Here is a 24,814-nt window from a genome sequence, read left to right as displayed (position 1 = left end):
CCCTGCAGGAGTTGCACGCTGCCACCTGGTGTGGGGCAGTCCTGAGGCCACGGTTCCCCGCCCCCCAGTGCAGGCCCCGCCCCCCGTGGTGAACGTGCGTGTCCACCACCCACCTGATGCCTCCGTCCAAGTACACCGCATTGAGGGGCCGAATGCCGAGGGTCCAGCCCCCTCGCAGCACCTGCTACAGCACCCCAAGCCCCAGCACCCCCGGCCACCCACCCAGAAGCCTCTGGGCCGCTGTTTCCAGGACACACTGCCCAAGCAGCCTGTGAGTGAATCCATAGTCCCGGCTGGACCGGCGGTGTGGTCTCTCAGGGTTGCCTTGTCTCAACTCACAGGGATTGCTCAAAACCGAGGGACCATGGGATGAAGAGGGAGGAAAAGGGTCTCAGGAGGGAAGTCCGGTGGGGGCTGGGTGCCCTGTGATCCTGTCCATGCTCCTTCCACTAGTGTGGCAGCAATCCACTCCCTGGCCTCACCAAGCAAGAGGACTGTTGCGGGAGCATCGGTACCGCCTGGGGCCAGAGCAAGTGCCACAAGTGCCCCCAGCTGCAGTGTGAGTGCCTGTGTTCAGGGATACTCCTACTGCAGGGTGGACCCGTTCACACCCCTCCCAGCCCAGTGCAGCCTGCGCTTCCCACTGCCCACCAAATTACTCTCTACATCCCACTCTGCCCCTCCCTGTGCCCTCCCTTTCCTCCCTGCAGGGCCCTCCAGTGCCCTCCCCTGTCATGCTGTCCTCTCTCTGCAGACACAGGGGTGCAGAAGCCAGGGCCTGTACGTGGTGAGGTGGGCGCTGACTGCCCTCAGGGCTACAAGAGACTCAACAGCACCCACTGCCAGGGTATGGCCAGCGAGGACATTCTGTGGGCTGGAGGGGCAGGCCAGTTGTCCCTGGGGGAGGTCCCACAGGTGGGTGAGGGAGGAGGCGGGGCTGGGGCAGGGCCCTGAGGTTCTTGGAGCAGCTTGCTGTCACCCTGTGGCCCCAGACTAGAGGAACCAAACTCCCACTTACCACAGACATCAATGAATGCGCAATGCCGGGCATGTGTCGCCATGGTGACTGCCTCAACAACCCTGGCTCCTATCGCTGTGTCTGCCCACCTGGCCATAGCTTGGGTCCCTCCCGCACGCAGTGCATTGGTGAGACTGAGGGCTTGGGTCCCTGGGAGGTCACAAGGCGTGGGCAGGAGGGGTAAGGCTACAAGCAGGAGGATCGGAGGTCGCAGAGGTCAGAGTGGGATCAAGCGTTGACTGTAGGAGGAGCAAGGCCTAGAGTAGATAGGATCAAGGATCAGCAGGGTCAAGAGTCAGAGGGATCTGGAGTTAGAGGTCACATGGGCTCAGGGACTATATGGAGTCAAGGTCATATGAGATCATACACTTGATGGGTAGGAGCGGTAAAGTCTAGAGCAGCTAGAATCAGGGGTCAGTGGGGTCAGTGGTCACAGAGGTGTCAAGGGTCACATGAGGTCAGTGTAACACAGGTTCAGGGGTCACATGAATTCAAGGTCATATGGGGTCAAGGGCCACATGAGGATCAAGTGTTATTTGGACCAAAGAGGCAAGGTCTGGAGCAACTGTGAGGAGGGACGTGGGCAGTGTTCAGGCCCAGATGCCCATGCCCATCACTGGCCCCTGCAGCAGACAAGCCAGAGGAAAAGAGCCTGTGTTTCCGCCTGGTGAGCCCTGAGCACCAGTGCCAGCACCCGCTGACCACGCGCCTCACCCGCCAGCTCTGCTGCTGCAGTGTCGGCAAGGCCTGGGGTGCGCGGTGCCAGCGTTGCCCAACTGATGGCACTGGTGAGCCTGGGTGTGTGGGCCTAGGGGCTGGCTGGCCCTGTGCCAATCCAGGAAACACTCACTTCTCTGTCCCTTGCTCTGGCCACAGCTGCCTTCAAGGAGATCTGCCCCGCTGGAAAGGGGTACCACATCCTCACTTCCCACCAGACGCTCACCATTCAAGGCGAAAGTGACTTTTCCCTTTTCCTGCACCCTGACGGGCCACCCAAGCCCCAGCAGCTCCCTGAGATCCCCAGCCGGGCGCCACCACCTGAGATCACAGAGGAAGAGAGAGGTCTGACCTGACCTTTTCTATTTTCTGACAGATGCTGAACCCTTAGATCTGACTCTTTGATCCCTGATCCACAGATATAACCTCAGAGTCTAACCTCTAACTCCTGATACCTGTCCTAACCATTGACCCCCAGAGCTAATCCTCGCACTCCTAACTAAGATTGTAACCCCAGGATTTAACCCCTAACTGACAGTATCTGACCATCCAATGCCTTCCAGATCTCTTCCTCTGGCCCCAGAGCCCTTTGATTTCCAGACCAGGGCATCGATTCAGCCCAAATGCTGGCCCTAGATCTGACCCTTAACCCAGAGATTTGACCCTAGCTATTAGCTCCTAAGCCTTGTTCTATAACCCAGAGACCTTGAACAACCATCACTCCCCATATCTGTTCCCCTGACCAGTGATGCAAACACTCCCTGACCCCAGGATCTAACCCTTGACACTTGGCCCAGAGACATGACTGTTGAACTCTTACAGACCTTAACCACAAATACTCAACAGCTGATCCCACACTTGACTCTCTTCTCCCAGCCCCACACTTAATAGCCCCATCTTTTTCCCTTTTAGGGGTGAGCACGGACTCAGTGAGTATGAGAACCCAAGCGGGAGGGACAGGGAGGTAAAGGAGACACAGAGGGCTCATGCTGCTGTCACCTGCAGCCAGTGATTGAGGAGCAGTCAGCACAGCAAAGCCATCCAACCGCCACCACATCTCCTGCCCGGCCTTACCCCGGTGAGATGGGCACTGTAGGGACCAGTCCTCAAGAGCTGTCGCCCCGGGGGAAGTTCACGGCCTAGGCAGGGGGTGGGGGGACCGGGGGCGGTGAAGTTGGGTGTTAAGTTCCCAGCTGTTGGTCTTCCGAGAGAGGGGCGGCGCTCCCACCCTTCTCACCTCCTGACGGGTGTGCGTTGCTGCTCCCAGAGCTGATCTCCCGGCCCTCGCCGTCTACTGTGCGCTGGTTCCTTCCGGACTTGCCCCCGTTAGAGATCGCCCCTACTCAGGTCACAGGTAAGACCCGCCCACTTAGGCCACGCCCCGGGCAAGGCACGCCCCCTAGCTTAGTTTTTCTCCTCTCCTACCTCCCTCCAATCATTTCCGGAGCGAAAACGCTTATCTAGGGCTTACTGTGTGCCAGGCCCCAGGGATGCCTCGGTGTGCGGCAGAGACCCTACTCCGCCCTCAAATGATCTGGGCATTATGGTGGTCAATCCAGTCCGAAGGCATTTATTCCTTCATTCATTGAACAAACATTTACTGAGCACCTACTATGTGCCAGGCACTGTTTAAGTGCTGGGGGTACAGAAGTAAGCAAAACAGACGTAAATTCCCTGTTCTTGCCGAGTAGGCAGACAACAAATAGATCAATGAGTAAAAATCTAGGCTGTCTCATAAATGCTATGAAAAAATAAATCAGAGAAGAAGAAAGGAAGTCTGGGGGTTGTGATCATTTGTAGGGTGGCAATGAGAGGAGGCTCCGACAGGGCTTTAAGGATTGTTAGAAATTAAAGACGAGAAGGTTGGTGAAAAAAACATTCCAAGTGAAGCTAAGTTTGGGCAAAGACATGGAAACATGAAACACTAGTGGAAGAGGGAGAAACCATACACAGATCAGTGTCTCTGAACCAGGGAAGGGCTGGTGCATGGAGCCTTGTGAAGAGGTTTGGGTTTGATCCCAAAGGCTATGGGAAGTGTATGTAGCGTTTCAGGCATCATAATAATTGCTAGCTATGGCTGAGCAATCGCCCTCTGCCAGGCACTGACTAAAGAGTTTTACATACTAAATATCATTTAGCCTTCTCATACTCTGTGAAGTGGGCACTGTTGGCCTTATTTTCCGATGAGAAAGCTGAGGCTCAGAGACGTTCAGTAACTTGTCCCAGGTCACACAGCTGAGCCCGATTGAAGCCCGTGTCTGTGTGTACTCCAAAGCCACATGGGAGCCGCCAGCATGATTGAAACCCAGAGGCTAGATTTGCTCCTAGGGTAAGGATCCGGTGGAAGGTGGCTGGCCTGGAGGCCTGCACAGACTAGGACAACCCTGTGACAGCCCTGAGGGCTGTGGGAATGTGGAAGAAGAGGCACCTGGGGAGGCTTCTCAGAGGAGGGGGTGTCAAGAATGCCTAGGGAGAAGCACTCTAAGCAAAGAGAACAGCCTGCAAAAGCCCACTGGCCTGGGGTGTTTGGGGTAGGGCAAAGTTCAGTATCAAGGCCTGTTGCGTGGGGTGGGGGGTGGAGCAGGGGAGGGACTAAAAAGAGGGAGAGGAGGGAAGCAGGAAATCCTGGGACTGGTGACAAAGAGGGTGAGGGGGATTCCTAGATCTGGCCACCTATGAACAACCATGGGGCAAACCGCAATTCTCTGGAAACCAGTTCCTGCCTTCCTTAGGAGGGGAAGCAAATCAACTATTCTGGAATGGGGGGCTCAGGTTCCTGAGACAGGGGTGGTTGGGGGTCACTGGGCTAGAGGAATTTGGTGTGACTGAGGCTGCAGGGTTTAAAATATTGAGGTGACTGGGGACATGGTATAGTGAGTGGGAGAGAGTATCAAGGTGCCCTGGAATTGGGGAGATAGGATGTCAGGCACCTGGGGTCATGATTTGGGATGGTCTGGGATGGAGGTGTAGGAAACCCTAGGATGGAGTGTGGGTGTACAGGGACCTAGGGTCACCGTGTGATCAGGCTCAGGTATCCAGGTCATTAGGAAAGGGGTGGGTATGGAGGTTCCACTGGGAACATGGCAGACCGTGAGTGCTCCCTGCTCCGCCCCCTGACCTGCCACCGCCCCACTCTCGCCCCCTGGCCCGCAGAGACAGACGAGTGCCGATTGAACCAGAACATCTGTGGCCACGGAGAGTGCATCCAAGGTCCCTCCGGCTACTCCTGCCATTGCAACCCGGGCTACCGGTCGCATCCGCAGCACCACTACTGCGTGGGTGAGCGGGGCGTGTGGGTGGCCCGGGGGCGACCCTGGCTCGCGAGACCGCTGTGAAGTCTCCCTGACGGCGCGTCCTTCTCAGACGTGAACGAGTGCGAGGCTGAACCGTGCGGCACTGGCAGGGGCATCTGCATGAACACCGGAGGCTCTTACAACTGCCACTGCAACCGCGGCTACCGCCTGCACGTGGGCGCCGGGGGGCGCTCTTGCGTGGGTGAGCGAGGCCAGGGCGGGTACGGCGCCGGGGCTGAGTGGATGAGGGGGGGCTCTCCTCCCGACCGCCCGCGGAATCCCTTCCGCTGTCCCTTGCACTCCGTTCGCGCCCCCTTCCTCCCGCTCAGACCTGAACGAATGCGCCAAGCCCCACCTGTGCGGCGACGGCGGCTTCTGCATCAACTTTCCTGGTCACTACAAGTGCAACTGCTACCCTGGCTACCGGCTCAAAGCCTCCCGACCGCCCGTGTGCGAAGGTACAGGAGACGCGATCCAGACCGAGGGGGGCCTCAGCTGTCCCTCGCCCTGGGGTGGGGGCGGAGGACCTGAACTGTCTCTGCCCAGCTCAGGGCCTCTCAGAGGTTGGGGTCCGGAAGCCCAGAAGGGCCGGTTTGCCTTGCTGATCTGTGATGGAGGGAGGCCCTGCCGAGGACCCTGAGTGCCTGGCTGGCCACGTTATCCGTAAACGGGTCCTCCTTCTCCCTCCTGAACAGATATCGACGAATGCCGAGACCCTAGCTCCTGCCCGGATGGCAAATGCGAAAACAAACCCGGGAGCTTCAAGTGCATTGCCTGTCAACCTGGCTACCGCAGCCAGGGGGGCGGGGCCTGCCGCGGTGAGGCTGGGATCTGGGTCCGGAATAGGATAGAGGGCGGGACTTCGGAGGCCAATAAAAACGGCCGGTCCCGGAGTTGCCCCCAATATGGGGCCGAGTCCACGTGGGACAGGGCGAGGGTAGAAATATTGGCCGTCAGAGTCGTCTCGAGGGCGGGGCCTCCCGGGAATAGAGGTCCCCCTTCCCGGGAGGAGGGGACTCCCCACGTCGGCACAGTGCACTGTGCAGTGGGGCGGAGACCGAGATGAGCCTTCTTCGCCGCAGACGTGAACGAGTGTGCCGAGGGCAGTCCCTGCTCGCCCGGCTGGTGCGAGAACCTCCCAGGCTCCTTCCGTTGCACGTGTGCCCAGGGCTACGCGCCAGCACCAGACGGCCGCAGTTGCCTGGGTGAGCTCCAGCCCTCCCCCGCAATGCCACCCGCCACCCACTCATGCACCGAAGCTGGGGACCGGGTCACCCGGTCTCTCAGACGGGTGTGCAGGAGGTACATAATTCACCCCTCGGTTCACTGATCAATTCACTCATTGTCTCAGCGAACCTGACCCAGGAAGGGCCACCAGAATTTCAATGTAGGAAGAGTCTTAGGAGGCAAGGCTTGAAGCTGCGTTTGCAAAGCACGTTACTTAAATTTGAAGGGAAAAAAAAACATATAAAAGAAGGGGCGGTTAGTAGTCTCTGTTACACTAATATGTCTTACGCGCCAAGAGGCCCGCTGGTGGCTGGGATTCCAAAAACTGGGGAACATGAGACACAGACTGTAGAGCACAGGGCTGTGGGCCTGGATGGAATTTGGGTGCTCCTGGGAAACCCCAGGGCTGGGAGGAGCAGAAGCCTGAATTGTCTTAAAAGGTCAATAGGAATTAGCCAAGCAAAGAAAGGTGAGAGGGACAGCAGGCAGAGGGCTCAGCACTTGTGGACTCAAGTGAAAAACAGTGCAGCGTGTGCTGGAAATTGTAAGGTACTAGCAGGGGGTGGGGACTGAGGCTAGCTGGTGAGGGGCATGTCCCCATCCCTGGAGGGTTCCCTAAGCACACCTCCAGGAGGTTGAGCTTCATCCTAAGGATATGATGAGGCACCTGAAGCATTTTAAAGGGACAAGATTCACCAGTTGCTGTAGAAAGTTCCCTGATGCCAAGTGTGGAGAATGGCTGGAGGTCTATTGGGGAGACTCAGAACAGAGATACTGGTGGATGCGATGAGTAGTGGCCTCCGGATGGTCATGAGATGCTGTGATATTAGAGAAAAATTACCTTGTTAACTGGATGTCCAGGTGAGGGCGAGAGGTGAGTGAGGGACCCTCCAGGTTTCTGGTTTGGGTGACTCGCTGGGATAGGGTCCCCTAGAGGGGGGCATGTTTGAGAAGGAAGACACTAGGTTTCATGTTGGACAAGTCGAGTGGGTGGCCCCTGTGGGCCTCTTGGCTGGACATGCCAGCAGAGGGTGAGCCATACAGGTTGGAAGCCTTGGGCCAGACATGCCCACCCAGAACTGTGGACTGTGGAGGCTGTGGAACTTTGGGGTTCACCTGCTCAGCCAAGGAGGGGAGTCCAGTGAGGGGAGCCTTGGAAGAGCCTTGGGGACAGTGCCACATAAGTGGCAGGCAGGGGAATAGGAGCGGGAGGTGTGGGAGAAGTAGTGGTGGGAGGGTCCCAGGAGCACCAGCTGAGAAGCTGGGGAGGGGAGGCTTCTAGGGCAGAGCTGGATGCGGTCAATGCAATAGAGAGGTTCTTGTAAAATAAGGTCCCTGGTGGCCTTGGCAGGGTGGCTTCTATGGCATGATGGGAAGCCAGGAGATGCAGGCAGCACATGAGGAAGAGAGCTGGAGACACTGTTAGGGCTGTAGGCTGAGGAGACGCCAGGAAGGTGGGTAAGGAGACAAGCGGGGCAGCTGGGAGAGGAGCTCTGGACAGGAGAAGGAACATCTCTTGCTCTAAGGGGAGCAAGAAGGGAGTGGATGTAGATAGTGATTTTTAGGAGGTTGAAGATCACCATAATTCTCTCAATAAACAGTAAAGGGCCTGAGTTGAGTAGGGACTTGAGGAGAACAGTCAAGGTTTGAAACTGCCTTAGGGACTGGCCAGAGGTCAAGGCTTGAAAGGAGGGGAGAGGGTGGCACTAGCCACACTGAGGCTCTATCTGGCCCGGCTGCAGGCCAGAGTGAGTGGCCATGGCCCAGTGTGATCAGCTTGGTGTCTGGCTCCATCTGGACCCAGCACCCAGGATCCAGAGGCCTAGAGGCCGGCCATGGCTCTGACTTTGCCAGACCATGAAGAGGAAAGAGAAGTGTTCACGGGCCCCTGCAAGAGAAGGTGGAATAGGGGGCTTGAGAACAGCTGAGGCAGTGGGAAGGAAGCAGCATCTGAGATATGCCCAAGGTAGGGCGGATCCCAGCCCCTTGTCCCAAGAGTGAGTGGCTGGCATGGAGGTGAAGGTCATGGAATCTGAGAGATCAAGGAATGTACGGTCAGAGGCTGGGCCTGGCTGACCACATGGATGTTGAAAACTCCTAGAATGGGGAGAAAGGCAGAGGGAGAGGGATTGGAAGGTAGGTTCTGACAGCAATAGAATAGAGAAGGTGGAGGCTGGTGGGGGCGCCCAGGGCTCCTCCGAGGAAGAACATGGTTTGGAAGGGGCCTGGGGTGTGGGCAACGACCAGCTTCCACCAGAAACGACATCAGAGAAGCGCATTCTCAGGAGGGAGCCAAGTTCCTTTACTGCACAAGCAGAAGAAATTATTTTGTGAGAAGGACCAAGACATAGGGGAGCTTATTTACATGGGAAGAAAGAGCCATGGCAGGTGGGGGTAAGAGCAGAAAGTGAGAGAAGCTGGGGCAAGGAAGCCCAGGGCAGTACGGGGAGGGGATGCAGGAGGGTGCCTCTTGTTTGGCGAGGACGAATGAAGGAGGGGATGCCTGCTCTTTGGAATCAGACACAGCCAGGGTTCCAGGCAGCACCTGGCCTAGTCACCAGGGCATGGGGGGTGAGGGTCCCATGCTTCTCTTGAGCTCCACTGGCCTCAGTTCTTGTGTTCCAGGCATGGGCAGGAGTGGGATAAAGGTAGCAAAGGTTCTAGACGACCCCACACACCCCTGATCCTGACCCTCTGATACCCCTGTGTCCTGCAGATGTGGATGAGTGTGAGTCTGGGGACGTGTGTGACAATGGCATCTGCACCAACACACCAGGTTCCTTTCAGTGTCAGTGCCTCTCTGGCTATCATCTGTCAAGGGACCGGAGCCGCTGCGAGGGTGAGAGGGGCCTAGAGCTGGGGGGCTGACCTGTTCCTCCCTACCCCAGGACCTCCACTGCCCAGGCCCCAAGTCCAGGAGCTACCTGTAAACAAGCCAGACACTCCCATGTCCAGCCCCCATCCAGATCCAAGATGGAGCATGGGGTGGGGGCCCCACCTGGGGCTCTGTGGGAAGCCTTGGCAGCCTCAGGCTGTGTGAGGGCGTCAGCCCCTGAAGTTCTCCACCAATTTGATCCCATACAGACATAGATGAGTGTGACTTCCCTGCAGCCTGCATTGGGGGTGATTGCATCAACACCAATGGCTCCTACCGATGTCTCTGTCCCCAGGGGCACCGGCTGGTAGGCGGCAGGAAGTGCCAAGGTATGGGGGGAACTGGGTGTGAACTCCTGAGGAGGAATGGCAGGGAGCAGTAATCTCCTAGACACACTGTTGATCTGTCTGTCTTTCCATCTATCCATCCCCTCAGCCATCCTTCTATTCTTTCACCTAGAATAACAGTAACAGTAGCGACAGTAATTACATGGTGTCTACTATGTGCCAACTCACCCTTATATGCATTCATCCAACAAGAGTTTACTGAGATCCTACTATTTGCTAGGTGCTATACTGTGTACTGGGTATTGAGCAATGACCCAGGGCTCCCAGCTAGGGGGCTGATGTGTAAACTGATCCTTACCGTTCGGAGTGCTGGGTGCCAAAAGAGGTCTGGACTAGTGATTAATTGCAATGGAAAGGTGACATTGAATCTGAACTTGAAGCATAAATAGATTCCCTAAAGCATAAATAGGTTCTCTAAGCAGAGGGAAGCATGGGATGGTATTCCAGGCCCAAAGAACAGTATTTGCAAAGTGCAGAGATCTGGAAGGAGCTGGTTGTTTTCAGGGGAGAGTAGACCTGTGCCCTAAGCAGAGTTGAGTTGTTGGTGGTTTAGAGGAAAGAGTGATGAGACTTACAGATATTGAGAGACCAAACTGAAAAATTCTCAAATGCACAGCTGAGAGTTAGGACTTCATTCTGTTGTCAGTGGGAGCCATTAAAGGTTTTATGAAGACTAATGAAGTGAGTGTGGACCTGCTCACAATAATTGCAAATTCACTTCCAGGACTCATAGTCTCCCTATGTTCACACATCTACCCACATGCAGGCAAACACGAGTGAACTTCCCATTGTATGTACTTTGAAATCAAAGTGGAAATTCAGGTTCTGAACTTGTGTGCGGCCCTTGAGGCTCACCCCCAAGGAAAGGGGCTTGTTTCCCTCTGAGCAGCTCTTCCGGCTCCCCTCACTCCCCACAGACATAGATGAGTGCAGCCAGGACCCAGGCCTGTGCCTTCCCCACGGGGCCTGCGAGAACCTGCAGGGCTCCTACGTCTGCGTCTGTGATGAGGGTTTCACGCTCACCCAGGACCAGCATGGATGTGAGGGTGAGTTCCTCGGGGCTCCCTCCTCTGACCAGACAACCCCTGAGCTGCAGCTGGGATTCAGAGATGTATCCTGGTCCCACCCTCTGGAATGTTGGGAACAGGAAGAAATCTCTTTTGCCTGGGAGAGTCCAGTTGGCCAGACTTGGCAGGAGGGCCCTGAATGCCACACTGAGGATGGAGTTTGGCTCTCACCAGGTGGCTTTGGGGAGCAAGGCAATGTGGGGCACCAGAGGGATGCCGTTGGTGGGCAGCGTGGACAGGCAGAGGCAGTCTGCAGGATCCTGAGCTGCCCTCCCCTGTCCTCAGAGGTGGAGCAGCCCCACCACAAGAAGGAGTGCTACCTTAACTTCGATGACACGGTGTTCTGCGACAGTGTACTGGCCACCAATGTCACCCAGCAGGAGTGCTGCTGCTCCCTGGGGGCTGGCTGGGGAGACCACTGCGAGATCTATCCCTGCCCAGTCTACAGCTCAGGTCAGGAGCCGGCAGGCCCTTTTCCTTCCCAGAGCCTCAGTTTCTTCATTAGGAAATGGATTGGGGGAAATGGCCCCTCCCTGGGTAGGTGGGGAAGTGAGGCAGAGACCTCTGACCTGCACCAGACAGCCAGCATGCACCCACTCGATCCTCCCTCCTTCCCTTCCCGCTCTCTCCTCGCAGCTGAGTTCCACAGCCTCTGCCCAGATGGGAAGGGCTACACCCAGGACAACAACATTGTCAACTACGGCATCCCAGCCCACCGCGGTAAGTCCCTACACGGCTCCGCCCACCAAGGTTTGGACCAACCCGACCCTGCCCTGCCCACGCATCCATCATCTGCCCCGCCTCTCAGCTGAGCCCCGCCCCCATCACTCAAGTCGCCTCAGGAAAAACCTCTCCCACTTAGTTTGCTTGGGTCCCGCCGAACCCCCCACTCACATGTTCTGGGCTTGCCGGACCTCAGTGGCCCTGCAGGTAGAGGCCGCTGGGCGCCCAATGTTTGTCACTCCGCAGACATCGACGAGTGCATATTGTTCGGGGCGGAAATCTGCAAGGAGGGCAAGTGCGTAAATACGCAGCCGGGCTATGAGTGCTATTGCAAGCAAGGCTTCTACTACGATGGGAACCTGCTGGAGTGCGTGGGTGAGTGCAGTCGGCCCGGGCGGCCGTGGGAAAGCGGCTGGGAGATACGCACAACTCCCGGCTGGTTGCTCCCAATCGCGCTTTTCCTCCAGACGTGGACGAGTGCTTGGACGAATCCAACTGCCGAAACGGAGTGTGTGAGAACACGCGCGGCGGCTACCGCTGCGCCTGCACGCCCCCGGCGGAGTACAGCCCAGCGCAGCGCCAGTGTCTGAGTCCGGAGGAGATGGGTGAGGCCAGGGCCTGCTAGCTGGGGAAACAAGAAGAGGGCAGGGGCCCAGGCCGAGCTGTGACCACCCCCGCCCATCCTCCTGCCCGTAGACGTGGACGAGTGCCAGGACCCAACTACCTGCCGGCCTGGTCGCTGCGTGAACCTCCCGGGCTCCTACCGCTGCGAGTGCCGCCCGCCCTGGGTGCCTGGGCCCTCCGGCCGCGACTGTCAGCTCCCCGAGAGCCCGGCGGGTGAGGGCAAGGGTCATCCGGGGCCAACTCCAGGGCCCTGTCTGCCATTTGGAGTTTTGGGGGTGCAGCCTCTGTGCTGATGGGTTGGAGCGCAGACGGGCAGTCCTTGCTTTGGGCTCCTCCCTGACGCTGGCTCCCCCTTCGCAGAGCGTGCGCCGGAGCGGCGGGATGTGTGCTGGGGCCAGCGTGGAGAGGACGGCATGTGCGCGGGCCCCCTGGCTGGGCCCACCCTCACCTTCGAGGACTGCTGCTGTCGCCAGGGCCGCGGTTGGGGCGCCCAATGCCGCCCGTGCCTGCCGCGCGGTGCCGGTGAGCCGGCCAGGGAAGGGTTGGCTCAGAGAAGGGTATGGGGGCGGGAGTCCCGTGTATCCACCACGCTGATCACTGACTGGCCCCTCCCAGGGTCCCAGTGCCCGACGTCGCAGAGTGAGAGCAATTCCTTCTGGGACTCAAGCCCCCTGCTGCTGGGGAAGCCCCCCAGAGGTGAGTGTAGTGGGAAGGGACAGAGTGTAGTGCGGCCATCGCTGGGGGCAGTGATGACGTCTGTGTTCTCCCGGGCGGCTCAGAAGAGGACAGCTCCGAGGAGGATTCGGACGAGTGCCGCTGTGTGAGCGGCCGCTGCGTTCCGCGGCCAGGTGGCGCTGTGTGCGAGTGTCCCGGCGGTTTCCAACTTGACGCCTCCCGCGCACGCTGCGTGGGTAAGCGCCAAGGGGACCGATCCGCGGTGGGGACGGGGGCCTGAGGGCTCAGAAGCACGGCTCTGGCGCCGTCGCTAAGTCCACACCTGTCACCCCCACCCCCACCTCCAGACATAGACGAGTGCAGAGAGCTGAACCAGCGCGGGCTGCTGTGCAAGAGTGAGCGCTGTGTGAACACGAGCGGTTCTTTCCGCTGCGTCTGCAAAAACGGCTATGCGCGCAGCCGCCCGCACGGGGCCTGTGTGCCCCAGCGCCGCCGCTGACACCGCCCTGGGCCCGGACCTTGGTGATCACCCAGCGCTGGGACGAACTCAGCCTCTCGCTTCTGCCAGGACTCGGGGCTCCGACCCAGATACTCTTCTGGCCCATAGGCCCCTTCCAGAGCCCCGTGTCCCGAAGATGCCCATCGGGCTACAGCTGGTTTACAAGCGGATATTGGGTCTCCTGGGCGCTGCAGTCCTTCCTCCCAGAGGGTGTTTCCTAGAAACTGATAAATCAGATTGTGCCTCTTTACTCTTGGCTTTCAAAGCAAATTGATGTTCACCTCCATAGTGGGTGCAAACTCCACAGGGCAGCGCCAGACCTCAGCCTTCTCGGAGGAGCTAAACTGAGCCCAGCACAGGGGGTGTGAAATAGAATTTATTGTGGCTCTGATTATGTACACATGAGATGTGCCTGGCCGGGCTGGCCGGGCTCGCATGGTTTGTACAATAAATACATCCGCGGGGCCTGCTCTCCGTGGCCGGGAAGCACCCACACCAAAGGTTCAGTCCAGCTTCCGAGTCCCCAGCTTCATGGGTCCCTTAGCTGCCTTCTTCTCAGCGCGTTTGGCCTCCATCTCCTTGCGACGCTCCTCGCGCTTCTTGCGGGCCAGCTCAGCCTTCACCTGCCCTGGGAACGGGAAGGGGAGGCAGGATAAGGGCATCAGGATGACCTGGGCTCAGCTTCCCAGCCATGCCTGCTGGAGGGATGGGATGGGGAGTGTTCTCGTCATCAGCCCTCTCAGGGAAGCACTTACGGCTCTCGGTTTCTAGGCCCTCCCAGTTGTCATCGCCCCACGAGTCGGGTCTTGGCTGAAAAGGGAAGCAGGGGCTGCTGGAGTGGAGGCCAGCTCCCAGCGGATGCCCACCCCAGGTCTGCACCCTCCCACTGGACTGGCGCCCAGTACCTGTGTGCCAGTCTCCCGACGTGCTGACAGGGCAGCAAAGGGGTCGCCTTTGTCACTGGGCTCCTGTCCACTCCAGTTATACTCGCTGGCCAGCCGTGTGCCCTCAGGGGGTGGCTCCTGGGGGCTAGGCTCCTGCAAGTCCTGCTCCCATGAGCCCTCAGCTTCCCAGCCGCTCCAATCTGACTCGGGGGACTTGTGGTTGGGGTTCATGGGCTGCAGCAAAGGGGGAGGTAGCATCAGACAGGGAGGGAGGGGCCAGGCCCCACTTTCCATGTATACATACACCCTGTCCCACCCAGCTCACCTGCCCAGCACGGCTGGCTTGGCTCGCGGGACTCCAGTCGTCCTGCTGGGCTAATACAGACTCAGCCTCCTGCTGCAGTAGGAAGAAAAGCATGACCATAAGCCCCCCTACCCCTACCCAAAAGGGCGAGGAAGGCCCCAGCCCCTTCCCAGCCATGGGCTCCGCCCTTTCCTTCTGCTTTCCATCTCATTTGCTCCTGAGGACCCTGCTTCCCATCTATAAAGTGGACCCACTGAACCTAGCCCACCATCACTGCTCCATGAGGCTGGGAATGCGATCTCGAGTTCCACACCCCTTTGCACAGCCTCGGGGGGCCAGAGCCTGCTGTCAGCCAGGTGGGGAAATTGGGCCCAGAGCTTTACGATTTCCTGCAGGACAGCCCCACTCCATCCTCAGCCAGTCCTGAGCCCAGCCTCCAGGGAGGACTGGTCTGGTTCTAGGCCTGTGAGTGGCCTTTCCTTGCTGACCACTGCGGCTGGCAAGGCATTGGAGCAGGTGGCAGAGGGACAGAGTGGAAGCGGAGGAGGAAGATCAGTGCGCTGCCCAAACCAGCACCTGCTCCCAGGGGCCCCTGGAGTTGAGTGGGGGTTCGGCTGCCAGCTCTGGTATAAATGGTCACCTCCCGATGCCTCCTCAGCGGGGATGCTGTGCAGATGAGGGCAAGCCTGACTCCAGCCAAGCCCACACGAGCTCTGTGAATGGCCGCCTATGACCTTTGAGCTGAGGTCTCTTGGGGAGGCCCCCTCAGCCCACTCACCTCTAAGCTGCCCCAGTCTTCGTCATCCCATCTGTCCGCAGCACTGCTGTCCTCTGCTGTGTCCTTATCCTCCTCTTGTGTCTCCCAGTGGCCTGAGGTCACGGGTGTGGCAGGGACAGGGGCGGGGGCCGGGGCAGGAAGTCCTGAGGAGCAGAGGCTCACTGAGTTCCCACACACTGGTTCCCAGGAAAGTCTCAGAATAGGGCAGAGGTTGTGGGGTGCGGGCGGAGCTCACAGGGGATGAGACCCTATCCCATCCCCTATGTCCCCATCATGACCCCAGGGAGAGCCTTATCATAACAGATCTTGGATGCCAGCACCCCCAAGCCCTCAGTCACTGATTCAGCCAGTTGGGGACACTCACCCTCGGGCACGGGTCTCTGGGGGACATTGGTCTCAGCCGGGGTAGCTGTGGGGTGTGCACGGATCAACTTGGAGGTGAGCGAGGAGACCCCTGTCACAGCCCAGCCTGCCCAGCTTGCTGCGGCTCCTCCCATTCCAGGACTGGAGGCGGCATGGACGTCCTTTTCTAGGCAGTGACCAGGGAGAGAGACAGGTATAAGACACCTCAGGCATCCATGGGGAAGGTGATAGGACGGCAGTAACCGAAACAGAGCAGCCTGTAGTGAGCCCCCTTCTCCAGGCCTGTGTTCTCCCATCTATAAGATGGGGGGTAGGGGTGCTGTCAAGTCTGCTCTCTGGGGTTCTTCCAGCTTCCAGTGAGGTGGAAGGGGTCCACGACAGGTGACAGTCAAGGAAGGATGTGGCAGGAGGAAGAGGGAACATATGAATGTGGGCCACTCACCCACTTCGGCCAGCTGGGTGGGGTCCTCTGACACAGACTCCAGTTTGGACAGGAAGCTTCGGATGGCCTTGAAGGCCTGTGGGATAGCAAGGGGCAGAGATGGGGCCTCCAGGGTTCCTGGGAGCCCACCAGGCCAGCGTGGGCCCTGCATCCCCTAGTGCCCCAGCTCCAGGGCCAGGCCCCAGCTGTGCCTCACCTGGTCCCGCACCGATTTCTCGGGATCCACCGTGAGGCCACAGAGCACAGGCAGGATCTTGTGGGCGCAGTCACTCATTGAATAGAGGTTATGGGTGGCAGCGAAGCCCAGGACGCCCGCGACCCGGGATGGTGCAAATGGGTCCTTAGTGGCCCGGCTGAAGGCAGAGGTGAGGACCCTGTGTCTGGTCTGGGGTGGGGAAGGGGAGAGGGCTCCTGAGTGTAGGCTCAGTCCTGGGGCCCAGAACTGCCAGGCCTCACTTCCCAGAGCAGAGGCCAGGGCCCCCCAAGTATGAAAAATGTGTTAATCCCTATCAAAGGGGGAGAATGGACTGGAAACTCTGGATCTTGGCTTTGTCCCAGATGATTGGGCTCACGCTGCCTCACAGTGACAGGGACAGAGCAGCAGCTGCCCTGGGGCTGGGACCTGTGCCTCCCCTCCCATCTGTCCCACTGACCCAATTCATTCATTCCTGTTTACTTTCTGGGCACTGCAGGCGTCAGAATGTACAAATGTTGGCTGAGAGGATACACACATACCGTGGGCTCAAGCCGTCCTGGGTTCAGTTCCCAGCTACTGGCTGTGTCACCTGGTGCCACTCAATCCACCCCTCAGACACGGGTTGGGAGTGCCCACGGCCTAGGTCTCAGGGAGGACAACAGCCCACACACAAGGAGGCCTGGTCCTGGAGGAGGCTGTGGTTCTGTAACAATGACAGAACGGCCAGCACCTGTGTGGGGCACTCACGCTGGCACTGAGGTAGGAGCCGATTTTGCCCAGGCAGACGGTGGTGTTGCAGCGGATGGGGCCCTGCTCGTCCTTGGCCTGCAGCCGCGCGAAGTGCTTCATCAGCTCCACGTTCAGGTTGGCCTCGTTCAGCTTCGGGGCCAGGAGCAGCATGGACTGCAGGGCGGGCACAGTGGAAACTGTGGGCCAAGGGCCACACGCAGGAGTGGCTGCCTGGGAGGGTGCCGAGGACACCCGCCAAAGCCCTCCCACACCTACCTCCGAACACGGTCTTGGTCCCTACCCAGAATGCTGAGGAAGGAGACCCCCGTTTCTCTATGCCCTTAACAGCAAAACCTCCAAAGTGTATCTGCACTGTCTCCCATCTCTCTCATCTGCTCTCTCTTGCGTGCACTCTACTCAGATTTCAGCCCCCACACACTCTCTACCAATTGCCTTGGGTTGAGGTCCGCAGTGACCTCCACGTTGATAAACCCAATGGCCAATTCTCCATCCTCACCAAACTTGAGCCCTCAGCAGCTGACATTCCCGAGCTCTCCCTCCTTGAAACTTCAGTTCCTCATCTGCCAGGACACCACCGTCTCCTGGTTCTCCTCTGACCTCGCCGGCTGCCCTTTCCGTCTCCTTTGGCTGAGCTCTTACTGTTCAGACCCCCCAAGTTACTCCTCAGGCCCCTTCTCTTTCACACCTCACCCTAGGTGATCTCACCCCTTCCATGCCTTGCTATGCCTGTTAGGTGACAACACCCAGATATGCACCTCTAGCCCCGACTCCTTCCCTAAACTGCACACGCACAACCAGACCCGACATCTCCACCCGGCTGTCTCACAGACATGGCCAAGACTGCACCCAACTCCTCCCGCACACATTCCTCCGTCTTCTCAGTAAACAGCTACTTAACCTTCCAGTGGCTCAGGCTAAAAGCTGCAGAAACCCCTTGATTCCACATCTATCCAGCAGCGAATACCGTTGGCTTCACCTTCGGAATGTGGCCCCTTCTCTTCACCTGCTGCTACCACGCACATGTGAGCCACTGTCACCTCTCACCTGGGCCACTACAACAGCCCCTAACAGTATGCCAGCTTCCACCCTTGATCTGAGAGCCAATTCTCCACACAGAAACACAGCGATTCTTTAAAAACAAGTCAGACCAGGGCAGTGCTCAGCTCAGTCCCTCAGTGGCTCCCAGCAAATCAGGTCCCTGCCACAGCCTACGGGGCCTCGGCCCCCAACCCCACCATTACCTCTCAGACTCCACCTCCCACACCCATGCCCTTTCAATCACACTAACCCTCTTGCTGCTACTTCTACACTTCGGGCACAGGCCAGTCTCAGGACCTTTGTACATGCTGTTTGTTCCTTCTGCAAGGAGCACATTTCCTCTAGATCTCCATATAGCTCAATCCCTCCCCTCTGTTCCTTAAATGACACCTCGTCAGCAAGGTCTTCCCTCATCACTGTTTCTAAAACTGGAAATCCTTCTCTTCACACTCTCTCACTTTCTAACATAATACATATTTTCTAATTCTGTTTATTGTCTGCCAAACCCACTCCCTGGCCCCTCAAAAGAAGTTCTGTGAGAGCAGGGAGCTTGGTCGGCCTATGAATACTGCATCCCAGAGAGGGGCTCAGCCAGTGTCTGCTCCCCCACCAGCTGCTGAGCTGCACCCACTTGCAGCCTGGACCCACATGCAGGACGGTTCCTGCCCTTCCCACAACCTGCTCACCGACAGAGGTCAACCAAGACTTGTGTCCTGGTTACAGTAAGACCCCTTCAACCCTTGGAAAACCAGGGGTGGCCACTCTGGGCCTGGCCACACCCACCTTGACAGTCTGCTCCCGGATGGCAGGGTTGGTGTCCAGGAAGCCATGCACGACGTGGGGAAAAATCTGGGTGTTGACTGTTGGCTCATCAAGGTATTGGATGAACTGCTCCATCTGTGGCCCAGGTGTGGGGCGTGAAAACTCAGTCAGCCCCTCCACCTCCCACCACACCATGGGACCATTTGTGGCTTAATTCCCCTACCTGGCAGGCACTGGCTGGCCAGGCCAGTCTCCTGAGCCCCCACCATGCATCTGGCCTCTGTCTGGCCTCAAGCCCGCACGGAGGGGTTAGAATAGGTCAGGAGGGTGCTGGGAAGAGCCAGGGACTGGGAACAGAGGGCTTGGCCTCTGGCCCTGCTCAGCAGGCCGACTGTGTCACGCCCCCTCTCAGACCCTCCATGGCCTCTTCTGGAAGAGGGGGCATCACCCCTGCCCAGACAACTGTCGTGAGGAGGGCTGGTGCATTTGGCAGTTGGAGACGGAATGATACCTGGGAGCCACTAGATACTTCCTGGTTCACAAGGGGCCCCACCCTCGATCCCATCAGTCCTGTCTGATGCTCCCAGCTGCCCTGGGGTTGGCAGAAGAGACACCGTCCCCACTCTAGAGCAGCTGAGCCAGGAGACTGAGGGGCATTTGAGCCTGTAGCCTGGGCAGGCTGGGCGTTCCCAAAGCTGCCAGTGAGCGCTGTGATTGTCTCCACTTCCCGAGAGCTCATCTCACTGGTCCCTACCTGTGTGTATGTTTGGGCAGGGGTTTGGGTGTCAGGGCAGGGGTCAGGGCCTGGCCGGGGCCCCTACCTGCTGGAGGAGGCGGATGCGCATGGCCCGGTCGGTGGAGGAGAACATCTTGACCACAACGGGGATGATCTTCTGCTGATACTCCTCGGCGCTGAGGAACTTGCCCACCTGAGAGGAGGAGCAGGAAGAGGGGCTCAGCTACAACCACAGGATGAGCGAAGCCACTAGGCTCATTGAAGCTCCCCAGGCTCCCTGCTGATCTCCCAGGGTGGGAATGGGGTGGTGGCGGGGGCACAGGCACTTCCTCAGCAGCCCCTGCGCCATGCTCCAGCTCAGCTAGCCCTGCCCTTAACCTGTTTAGGTCAAGCCTCGCTCAGGAGGCCGACAAAGGCGCCGCATCCCTCCTATAACCAGGCGGCCGCCTGCCACACGCACACACGTGCACAGAATTCTGCCTACGCTTTCTGGGGCTTCCCAGTGATGCAGGATTTGCTTGCTGTCTTCTCCACTTCCCCATGCCAAGTCCAGGGTGGGCAGAAGGGGAATGGCAGATACCCAGCTAAGGGTGGACGGGGGTCTGAGGAATCCCCTAGCAGGCAGGAAAGCTCAGTGCCAAGTGGTCAAGTGCCAAGGATGGAAAGTGAGGTGGTGAGCAGGTGATCCCCTGGTTCCTGGGAACTGGGACGGGAACACAGGGCAGTCCAGGAGGGCTGTCTGGGGGAAATGGAGGAAGGGCTGAGGGATCGGAAACAAGGGGCCTTTGGAAAAAGAAATTTGGAGGTAGAGGGTTTCCCTTCTCCAAGGACAAGAGGTCCCCCCAGCCTCCTGCCAGCTGGTCAGGTGGCCCTGGCTGGCTAAACCACCAGGGTGTCGGCAGAAAGCCAAGTTCTCACGTGGGCTCGGGTCTGCCCTCACCAAGCTGTCCCTCCCCAGGATGGTTCCACAGGGCTGGCTGGCTCCCACAGTTCCTGGAGCTCCCAGCCTTGCTCGTCTCCCCTCACTGAGGCCCTGGCCCTGCTCACCTTGAAGAGGGGTGTAAGGACCACGGCCCCTGCATTGCCAAACTCGAAGGCAGTCAGCAGCTGGGGTAGCACTTTGTGCCGGCAGAAATCCTCGGGGAAGGAGTCTAGGCTCTTGCTCAGCTCCTGGAAGAACTTTTGCTTCTCAGCCGGCTCTTTGATCTGGGGGAGCGAGGACAGGATACAAGGAAGAGGAAGTCAGCCTGGTCACGGCCCTCCCCAACCACAGGCAAGGACAGGGGGTCACCCCAGCCTGAAGGAGAACTTAAGCTTGTGAGCCCAACGGCCTGGGTTGAAATCCCCTCTCCCATCTATCAGCCTTGTGACCTTGGGCAAGTTCCTGCACCTGTAAATTGGGATGATAACTATACTACTTCCCAGCTGCCAGCAGTGCCCAGCACACCATAGGTGCTCAGTCAGGTGGTGAGTGTCATTCTCATCACTGCCACCTGACCTGTTGCTAGGGAAGCAGCTACCAGGGGGATCAGGCCCTCTGTCAGCATTACCTCTATTCCTCAAGACAGCCCAAAATGTGAGTACCACTAACCTCATCACACAGATAAGGAAACTGAGGCTCAGAGAGGTGAAGGGGCTTGCTCTTTTCTCCTGGCCCTGGCCAGGTCAGGCACACCTGCACCCCCACACTGGGTGGGGTTCACGGCAGGCTGTGGGACAGCAGAGCCCAAACCACTCACTAGGTCCAAACCAGCCAGGTTGTCAACTCAAAGTCTCCTTTGGTCCTCCTAACCTCTCAGAGGCCATAATACCCACAACTCACATAACCTGAGGACTACGTGCCAGGCAGGGTTACATGGTAAAATCTTTACACAGATTAAATAATCCTCCTCACAGCTTTATGAGGTATGTACCGATGTAATATACATTTACTGCAACAAGGACACTGAGGCACAGAGAGGGCAAGCAGCTTGTCCAAAGTCACACAGCTAAGAAGTGGTCACGGGAGGGTTTGACTCAGTGGCCTGGCACCTCTGCTACACCCTGTGAAGAGGTGTTGTCATTCCATTTACAGACAGGGAGGCTGAGGCTCAATGTCACCTGCCAAGAGTGGCCAGGCAGGGATTCTAACTCAGTCCAGTATGATTCCAAGGTTCCTGTGCTCTCTGCTGTATCCTCACCTCCACAGCCGCTGCCTAGCCCAGAAGAGGCGGCCTCTGGCTGGGGAGGAGGGCGACCTGGTTGGTTCTTCAGCGGCTCAATCCAACATGGGAGACAGGCTCAGTGCTCTGGCAGCAGGGCTCAGGGGAAGCCAAGGCCCAGAGAAAAGCCAAACCACATCCAAGGTCACACATTGAGAGAGTCACAGCTGGGTTGTCTCCATCCAATGACAGGAAGAGGGGCCCCCTGTGCACTGCCCTCCTGCATTCTCTTGCAACTTGACAGAAACAGCCTATTTCCTCCGGGCACATATTAAGAAGGGCAGCCTGGCAGAGCCAGCCATGTGATAAGAATTCCAGCACTTCTTCAAGACACAGCTCAGGCTCCCATCCGCCCAAGGCCCTCCCAGCTCCCATCTGAGTCATGCAAGATTCCAAAGAGCATCACGGTCTGTGGAAGTGCCTGTCACTCCTCCCAGATTCTCAGTCATCTCTCTGTGTGCCCCACACAGGGCCAGGTCAGAGCACAGCCTCCCTCCTTCATCCCCTATGACAACCCTATGGGCCAACAGATACTACTGTCAACCCCATTAGACAGATATGAACACGGAGGTTCAAAGAGGTTAAGCCAAAGTCTCTCTCCTCACCATCTTTCCATTGACTGTTCCGTTTGTCTGGGACACCCTTTTCCAGTTCCCATCCCCATCCCACCTTCATGCACTTCAGGTCTCAGCTCAAATGTCACCTTTCACAGTGTCCTTCCCTGAGTACCTTCCTGGCATGTATCCTCATCCCAGGGAGCCCACATTTCCTCATTTCTGTGTTTTCTGTCCCTCTCCCCCAACAAGAGTTCCCAAGGTGGGGACCTGGTCCATTTACTCCCTGATAGATCCCTGAGGCCAGGGATCTGGGTCTGATTCCTTTCTCCCCTCAGTGCAGCCCAGTACTGGGCCCAGCACACATCAGGGACGAGGCCAGAAAGTATGTGTGGAGTTGATGGCGTGCCAAATGCAGTCACTAAGCACCTACGTGCCAGACACTACACTATGCTCTTTCAACTCACTGACTCCTCTCCACGCTCCTTGGTGGTAGGTATTATTATTAGGCCTGAGCTTCAGCCAAGGGAAGTCACACAGCAGTAAGAGCAGGAGCCAGGGTTGGAACCCAGAGAGCCTAGCTGAACCCACAGTCCATGCCTGTCTACAAAGATCTAACCATGAGGGAGCCTGCAAAGTTGTGGGGAGGGGGAACAGGGGCGAGGAACACAGGCCCAAAGCCCAGCGTGTGGCGGGGGAGGGAGCTCACCTGAATCTCTTCCAGGAAGAGGTTGGTCTCCACGAAGCGGTTGTTCATGAAGCCACCAGGTGCTCGGCAGTTCTGCAGGAAGCGCGCTGGGTTGGGACGCATCTTGGGGTTGGCTCCGACCAGCTCACAGTAATGGGGCACCAGCGATTTGGGGATCTGTGGGAGAAGGGTCAGTGTCGGGGCAGGCCTGGTTGGCTGGCAGTGAGGCGCAGGGCTTGGGCCACACACTCACCTTCCCAGGGTTGCGCAGGGCGGCGGCCCGAGGTAGGGGTCCATTGAAGACTTCCCAGATGAGGCAACCCAAGCGCCACATGTCAGCTGACCTGAGACAGTGACCAGAGGTGCTCAAGGCCCTGCCTCCTACCGGCCCAGGCCTAGAACCTGCCTTGGGCACCAGCCACATACTGCATGGCAGACCCTGGGCTGTGTCCCTCTGCTGCTCCTCCAATCAGCCCAATAAGCAGGTTTCATGAGTCCCATTTGACAGATAAAGAAACAGGCTCAGCGAAGTAAGGACATCTGTCCCAAGTCACACAACTTGCAAATTCAGAACCACCAAACCCAAAAAGCCTGTTGATCCCGCCCCACCTCCCTGAGGATGCCGGGAGCAGAGGAGTCCCAGCCGGAGGACTCTGATTCCCTCCCCAGCCAGGCAGCAGGGGACTAGCTCCTCTAGGGGTCTTGAGGCTGCAGGGCTTCCAGAACAGAGCAGGTTGGGACATGTCACCCCCAGTCACCCACCACTTCTCTCTGACTGCTTTGCCACCGCTATCAGCCAACTCCGGGGGGTCATAGTGCTCAAGCTCGGGGATCCCCTTGCTGGGGGGTCCGCCACCATTGCCCTGGGCCGAGTACATGTAATCCAGGCCTCCAAGCTTCCACTCGCCGGCGCGGTCCACAAACACAGCGGCCATACAGACATTGTTGTGGATGAGGTTGCAGTCGTTGACCAGGAAGCTGAGGGCTTTCTGGGGGCAGAAGGAGCCATCACACCCCAGTACCTGAAGCCCCCCACCCCTGGTCTCATCACCACTGCCCCCCACCTCACCACGATCTGGTGCAGCCCCCAGGAGAGCTCCAGTTCCTTCAGGCCACCAGCTTCCATGCGTGCCTTGAGGTACACTCCCAGCGGAGTCACAGCCTCTGTCACAACGTGGAGGCATTTATCTGTCTAAAGAGGGGACATGGGGATATCAGGGCAGGGTGGGGAAAGGGGGGAGGTGAGACATGATGGGGAGAGAGGTGGACAGCGGAAACAAATCTGGGGGTGCTGAGACAAAGGGGTGGAAGCTGGGAGAAAGTGAGGGGCAGAGTTGAGGCAGACTGGGCAGCAGGTACCTCCAGCCCATCGATGTAGGCCAGAATGTTGGGGTGCCGGAGAGTTTTGAGGCGCTTGAAGGCAGCTTTGGCCACCTGGGTCTGCTCTTCCGCGCCGGGCTTCACATCATACACGAAGATGGACACCGGGCTGCCCGTGGCCTGGGGGAGAGCAGAGGGACCTCAGGAGTGTGGCGCGGGCCCCGGGCTGACTACTCCAGCTCCGAAATGACCCCCAGAGCGGTTTAGTGCCTGAAGGAAAGGTCTCCCAGCTGGGTCTCTCCCCATGTCAGACCTTAGGTACTGAGCCGGGCCCACGTGACCCCGGTTCCGTCTGCCTGTCGGTCTCTCGGTCCTTCCGCCCGCCACGTCGGCACTGCTCGTCCCCCTCCCCCGGCCCGTTGACTCGAAGGCTCCGCAGCCACGTCAGGCGGGGCGCGACGCGGCGGAGCCGGCGGCGCTAACTAGGCAAGGCCGAGGTCGGCCCGCGGCCTGCGGAGCTGGGCAGCGCTCACCTTCTTGCGGCCGCTGTGCAGGGCCCAGGGCCCCGGCGGGCTTCCGTCAGCGGGGTCCGGGCTGAGCTCGAACGGGAAGTCCCGGACCGGATCCCGGGCAAAAAACCACATCGTCGCCGCCGCCGCCGCGGGCTCTGGCCCCTCCGCTCCCGGTCCTTGGCCGCCCGAGCCGGGGCGGGGCGGGGCGAGGGCGGAGTCTG

The 24,814-nt window shown here is 58.6% G+C and overlaps 2 protein-coding genes across 8 annotated transcripts in view; one reads left to right on the top strand and one right to left on the bottom strand.

The window, feature by feature from the left end:
• LTBP3 (latent transforming growth factor beta binding protein 3) overlaps nt 1-13,576 on the top strand; it is an 18,057-nt gene extending 4,481 nt beyond the window's left edge. The window contains exons 3-28 of one of the 4 annotated variants that reach the window (XM_074336678.2): nt 69-271; nt 454-559; nt 755-847; nt 1,024-1,146; nt 1,651-1,806; nt 1,895-2,080; nt 2,648-2,664; nt 2,741-2,813; nt 3,003-3,089; nt 4,889-5,014; nt 5,099-5,230; nt 5,358-5,486; nt 5,724-5,846; nt 6,111-6,233; nt 8,972-9,094; nt 9,340-9,459; nt 10,395-10,523; nt 10,830-10,997; nt 11,181-11,264; nt 11,514-11,642; nt 11,735-11,872; nt 11,964-12,104; nt 12,252-12,413; nt 12,507-12,587; nt 12,671-12,802; nt 12,914-13,576. In XM_074336678.2, coding sequence (XP_074192779.1) covers nt 69-271; nt 454-559; nt 755-847; nt 1,024-1,146; nt 1,651-1,806; nt 1,895-2,080; nt 2,648-2,664; nt 2,741-2,813; nt 3,003-3,089; nt 4,889-5,014; nt 5,099-5,230; nt 5,358-5,486; nt 5,724-5,846; nt 6,111-6,233; nt 8,972-9,094; nt 9,340-9,459; nt 10,395-10,523; nt 10,830-10,997; nt 11,181-11,264; nt 11,514-11,642; nt 11,735-11,872; nt 11,964-12,104; nt 12,252-12,413; nt 12,507-12,587; nt 12,671-12,802; nt 12,914-13,065 — 3,236 coding nt within the window. In that variant the 3' untranslated portion in view covers nt 13,066-13,576. Of the gene's footprint in view, nt 1-68; nt 272-453; nt 560-754; nt 848-1,023; nt 1,147-1,647; nt 1,807-1,894; nt 2,082-2,647; nt 2,665-2,739; nt 2,814-3,002; nt 3,090-4,888; nt 5,015-5,098; nt 5,231-5,357; nt 5,487-5,723; nt 5,847-6,110; nt 6,234-8,971; nt 9,095-9,339; nt 9,460-10,394; nt 10,524-10,829; nt 10,998-11,180; nt 11,265-11,513; nt 11,643-11,734; nt 11,873-11,963; nt 12,105-12,251; nt 12,414-12,506; nt 12,588-12,670; nt 12,803-12,913 lie in introns of all 4 variants that reach the window. The other 3 variants (XM_074336677.2, XM_019737808.3, XM_074336679.2) reach the window with 3 other exon arrangements.
• Nucleotides 13,429-24,814, bottom strand: SCYL1 (SCY1 like pseudokinase 1). 4 transcript variants are annotated; one of them, XM_019737811.3, is made up of 18 exons: nt 24,615-24,814; nt 24,121-24,261; nt 23,831-23,953; nt 23,524-23,750; nt 23,015-23,105; nt 22,783-22,938; nt 20,366-20,524; nt 19,404-19,511; nt 18,604-18,717; nt 16,780-16,935; nt 16,033-16,221; nt 15,837-15,912; nt 15,396-15,560; nt 15,032-15,174; nt 14,275-14,346; nt 13,971-14,183; nt 13,821-13,894; nt 13,429-13,693 (listed from the first exon to the last, which is right to left on the bottom strand). In XM_019737811.3, the coding sequence occupies exons 1-17, from the start codon at nt 24,723-24,725 to the stop codon at nt 13,850-13,852; spliced, it is 2,289 nt and encodes a 762-aa protein (XP_019593370.2). In that variant the 5' UTR covers nt 24,726-24,814; the 3' UTR covers nt 13,429-13,693; nt 13,821-13,849. The 4 variants fall into 4 exon arrangements, with proteins under 4 accessions (XP_019593370.2, XP_019593369.2, XP_019593368.2 ...); XM_019737810.3 differs by having other exon boundaries at nt 13,821-13,875; nt 14,275-14,343; XM_019737809.3 differs by having other exon boundaries at nt 13,821-13,875; nt 24,615-24,811.

This window comes from Rhinolophus sinicus, chromosome 14 (genome assembly GCF_057876585.1).
Source record: "Rhinolophus sinicus isolate RSI-liver-muscle chromosome 14, RSI-T2T, whole genome shotgun sequence".
Taxonomy (NCBI): domain Eukaryota; kingdom Metazoa; phylum Chordata; class Mammalia; order Chiroptera; family Rhinolophidae; genus Rhinolophus; species Rhinolophus sinicus.
This window is presented reverse-complemented; position numbering and strand designations above follow the sequence as displayed.

Coding starts and splice junctions, on each gene's coding strand:
- SCYL1 (XM_019737809.3), bottom strand. CDS start 24,725: ATGTGGTTTTTTGCCCGGGATCCGGTCCGGGACTTCCCGTTCGAGCTC. Junction 23,106..23,523: donor AAAGCAGTCAGAGAGAAGTG/GTGGGTGACTGG, acceptor TCACTGTCTCAG/GTCAGCTGACATGTGGCGCT. Junction 20,525..22,782: donor TCTTCCTGGAAGAGATTCAG/GTGAGCTCCCTC, acceptor TCGCTCCCCCAG/ATCAAAGAGCCGGCTGAGAA.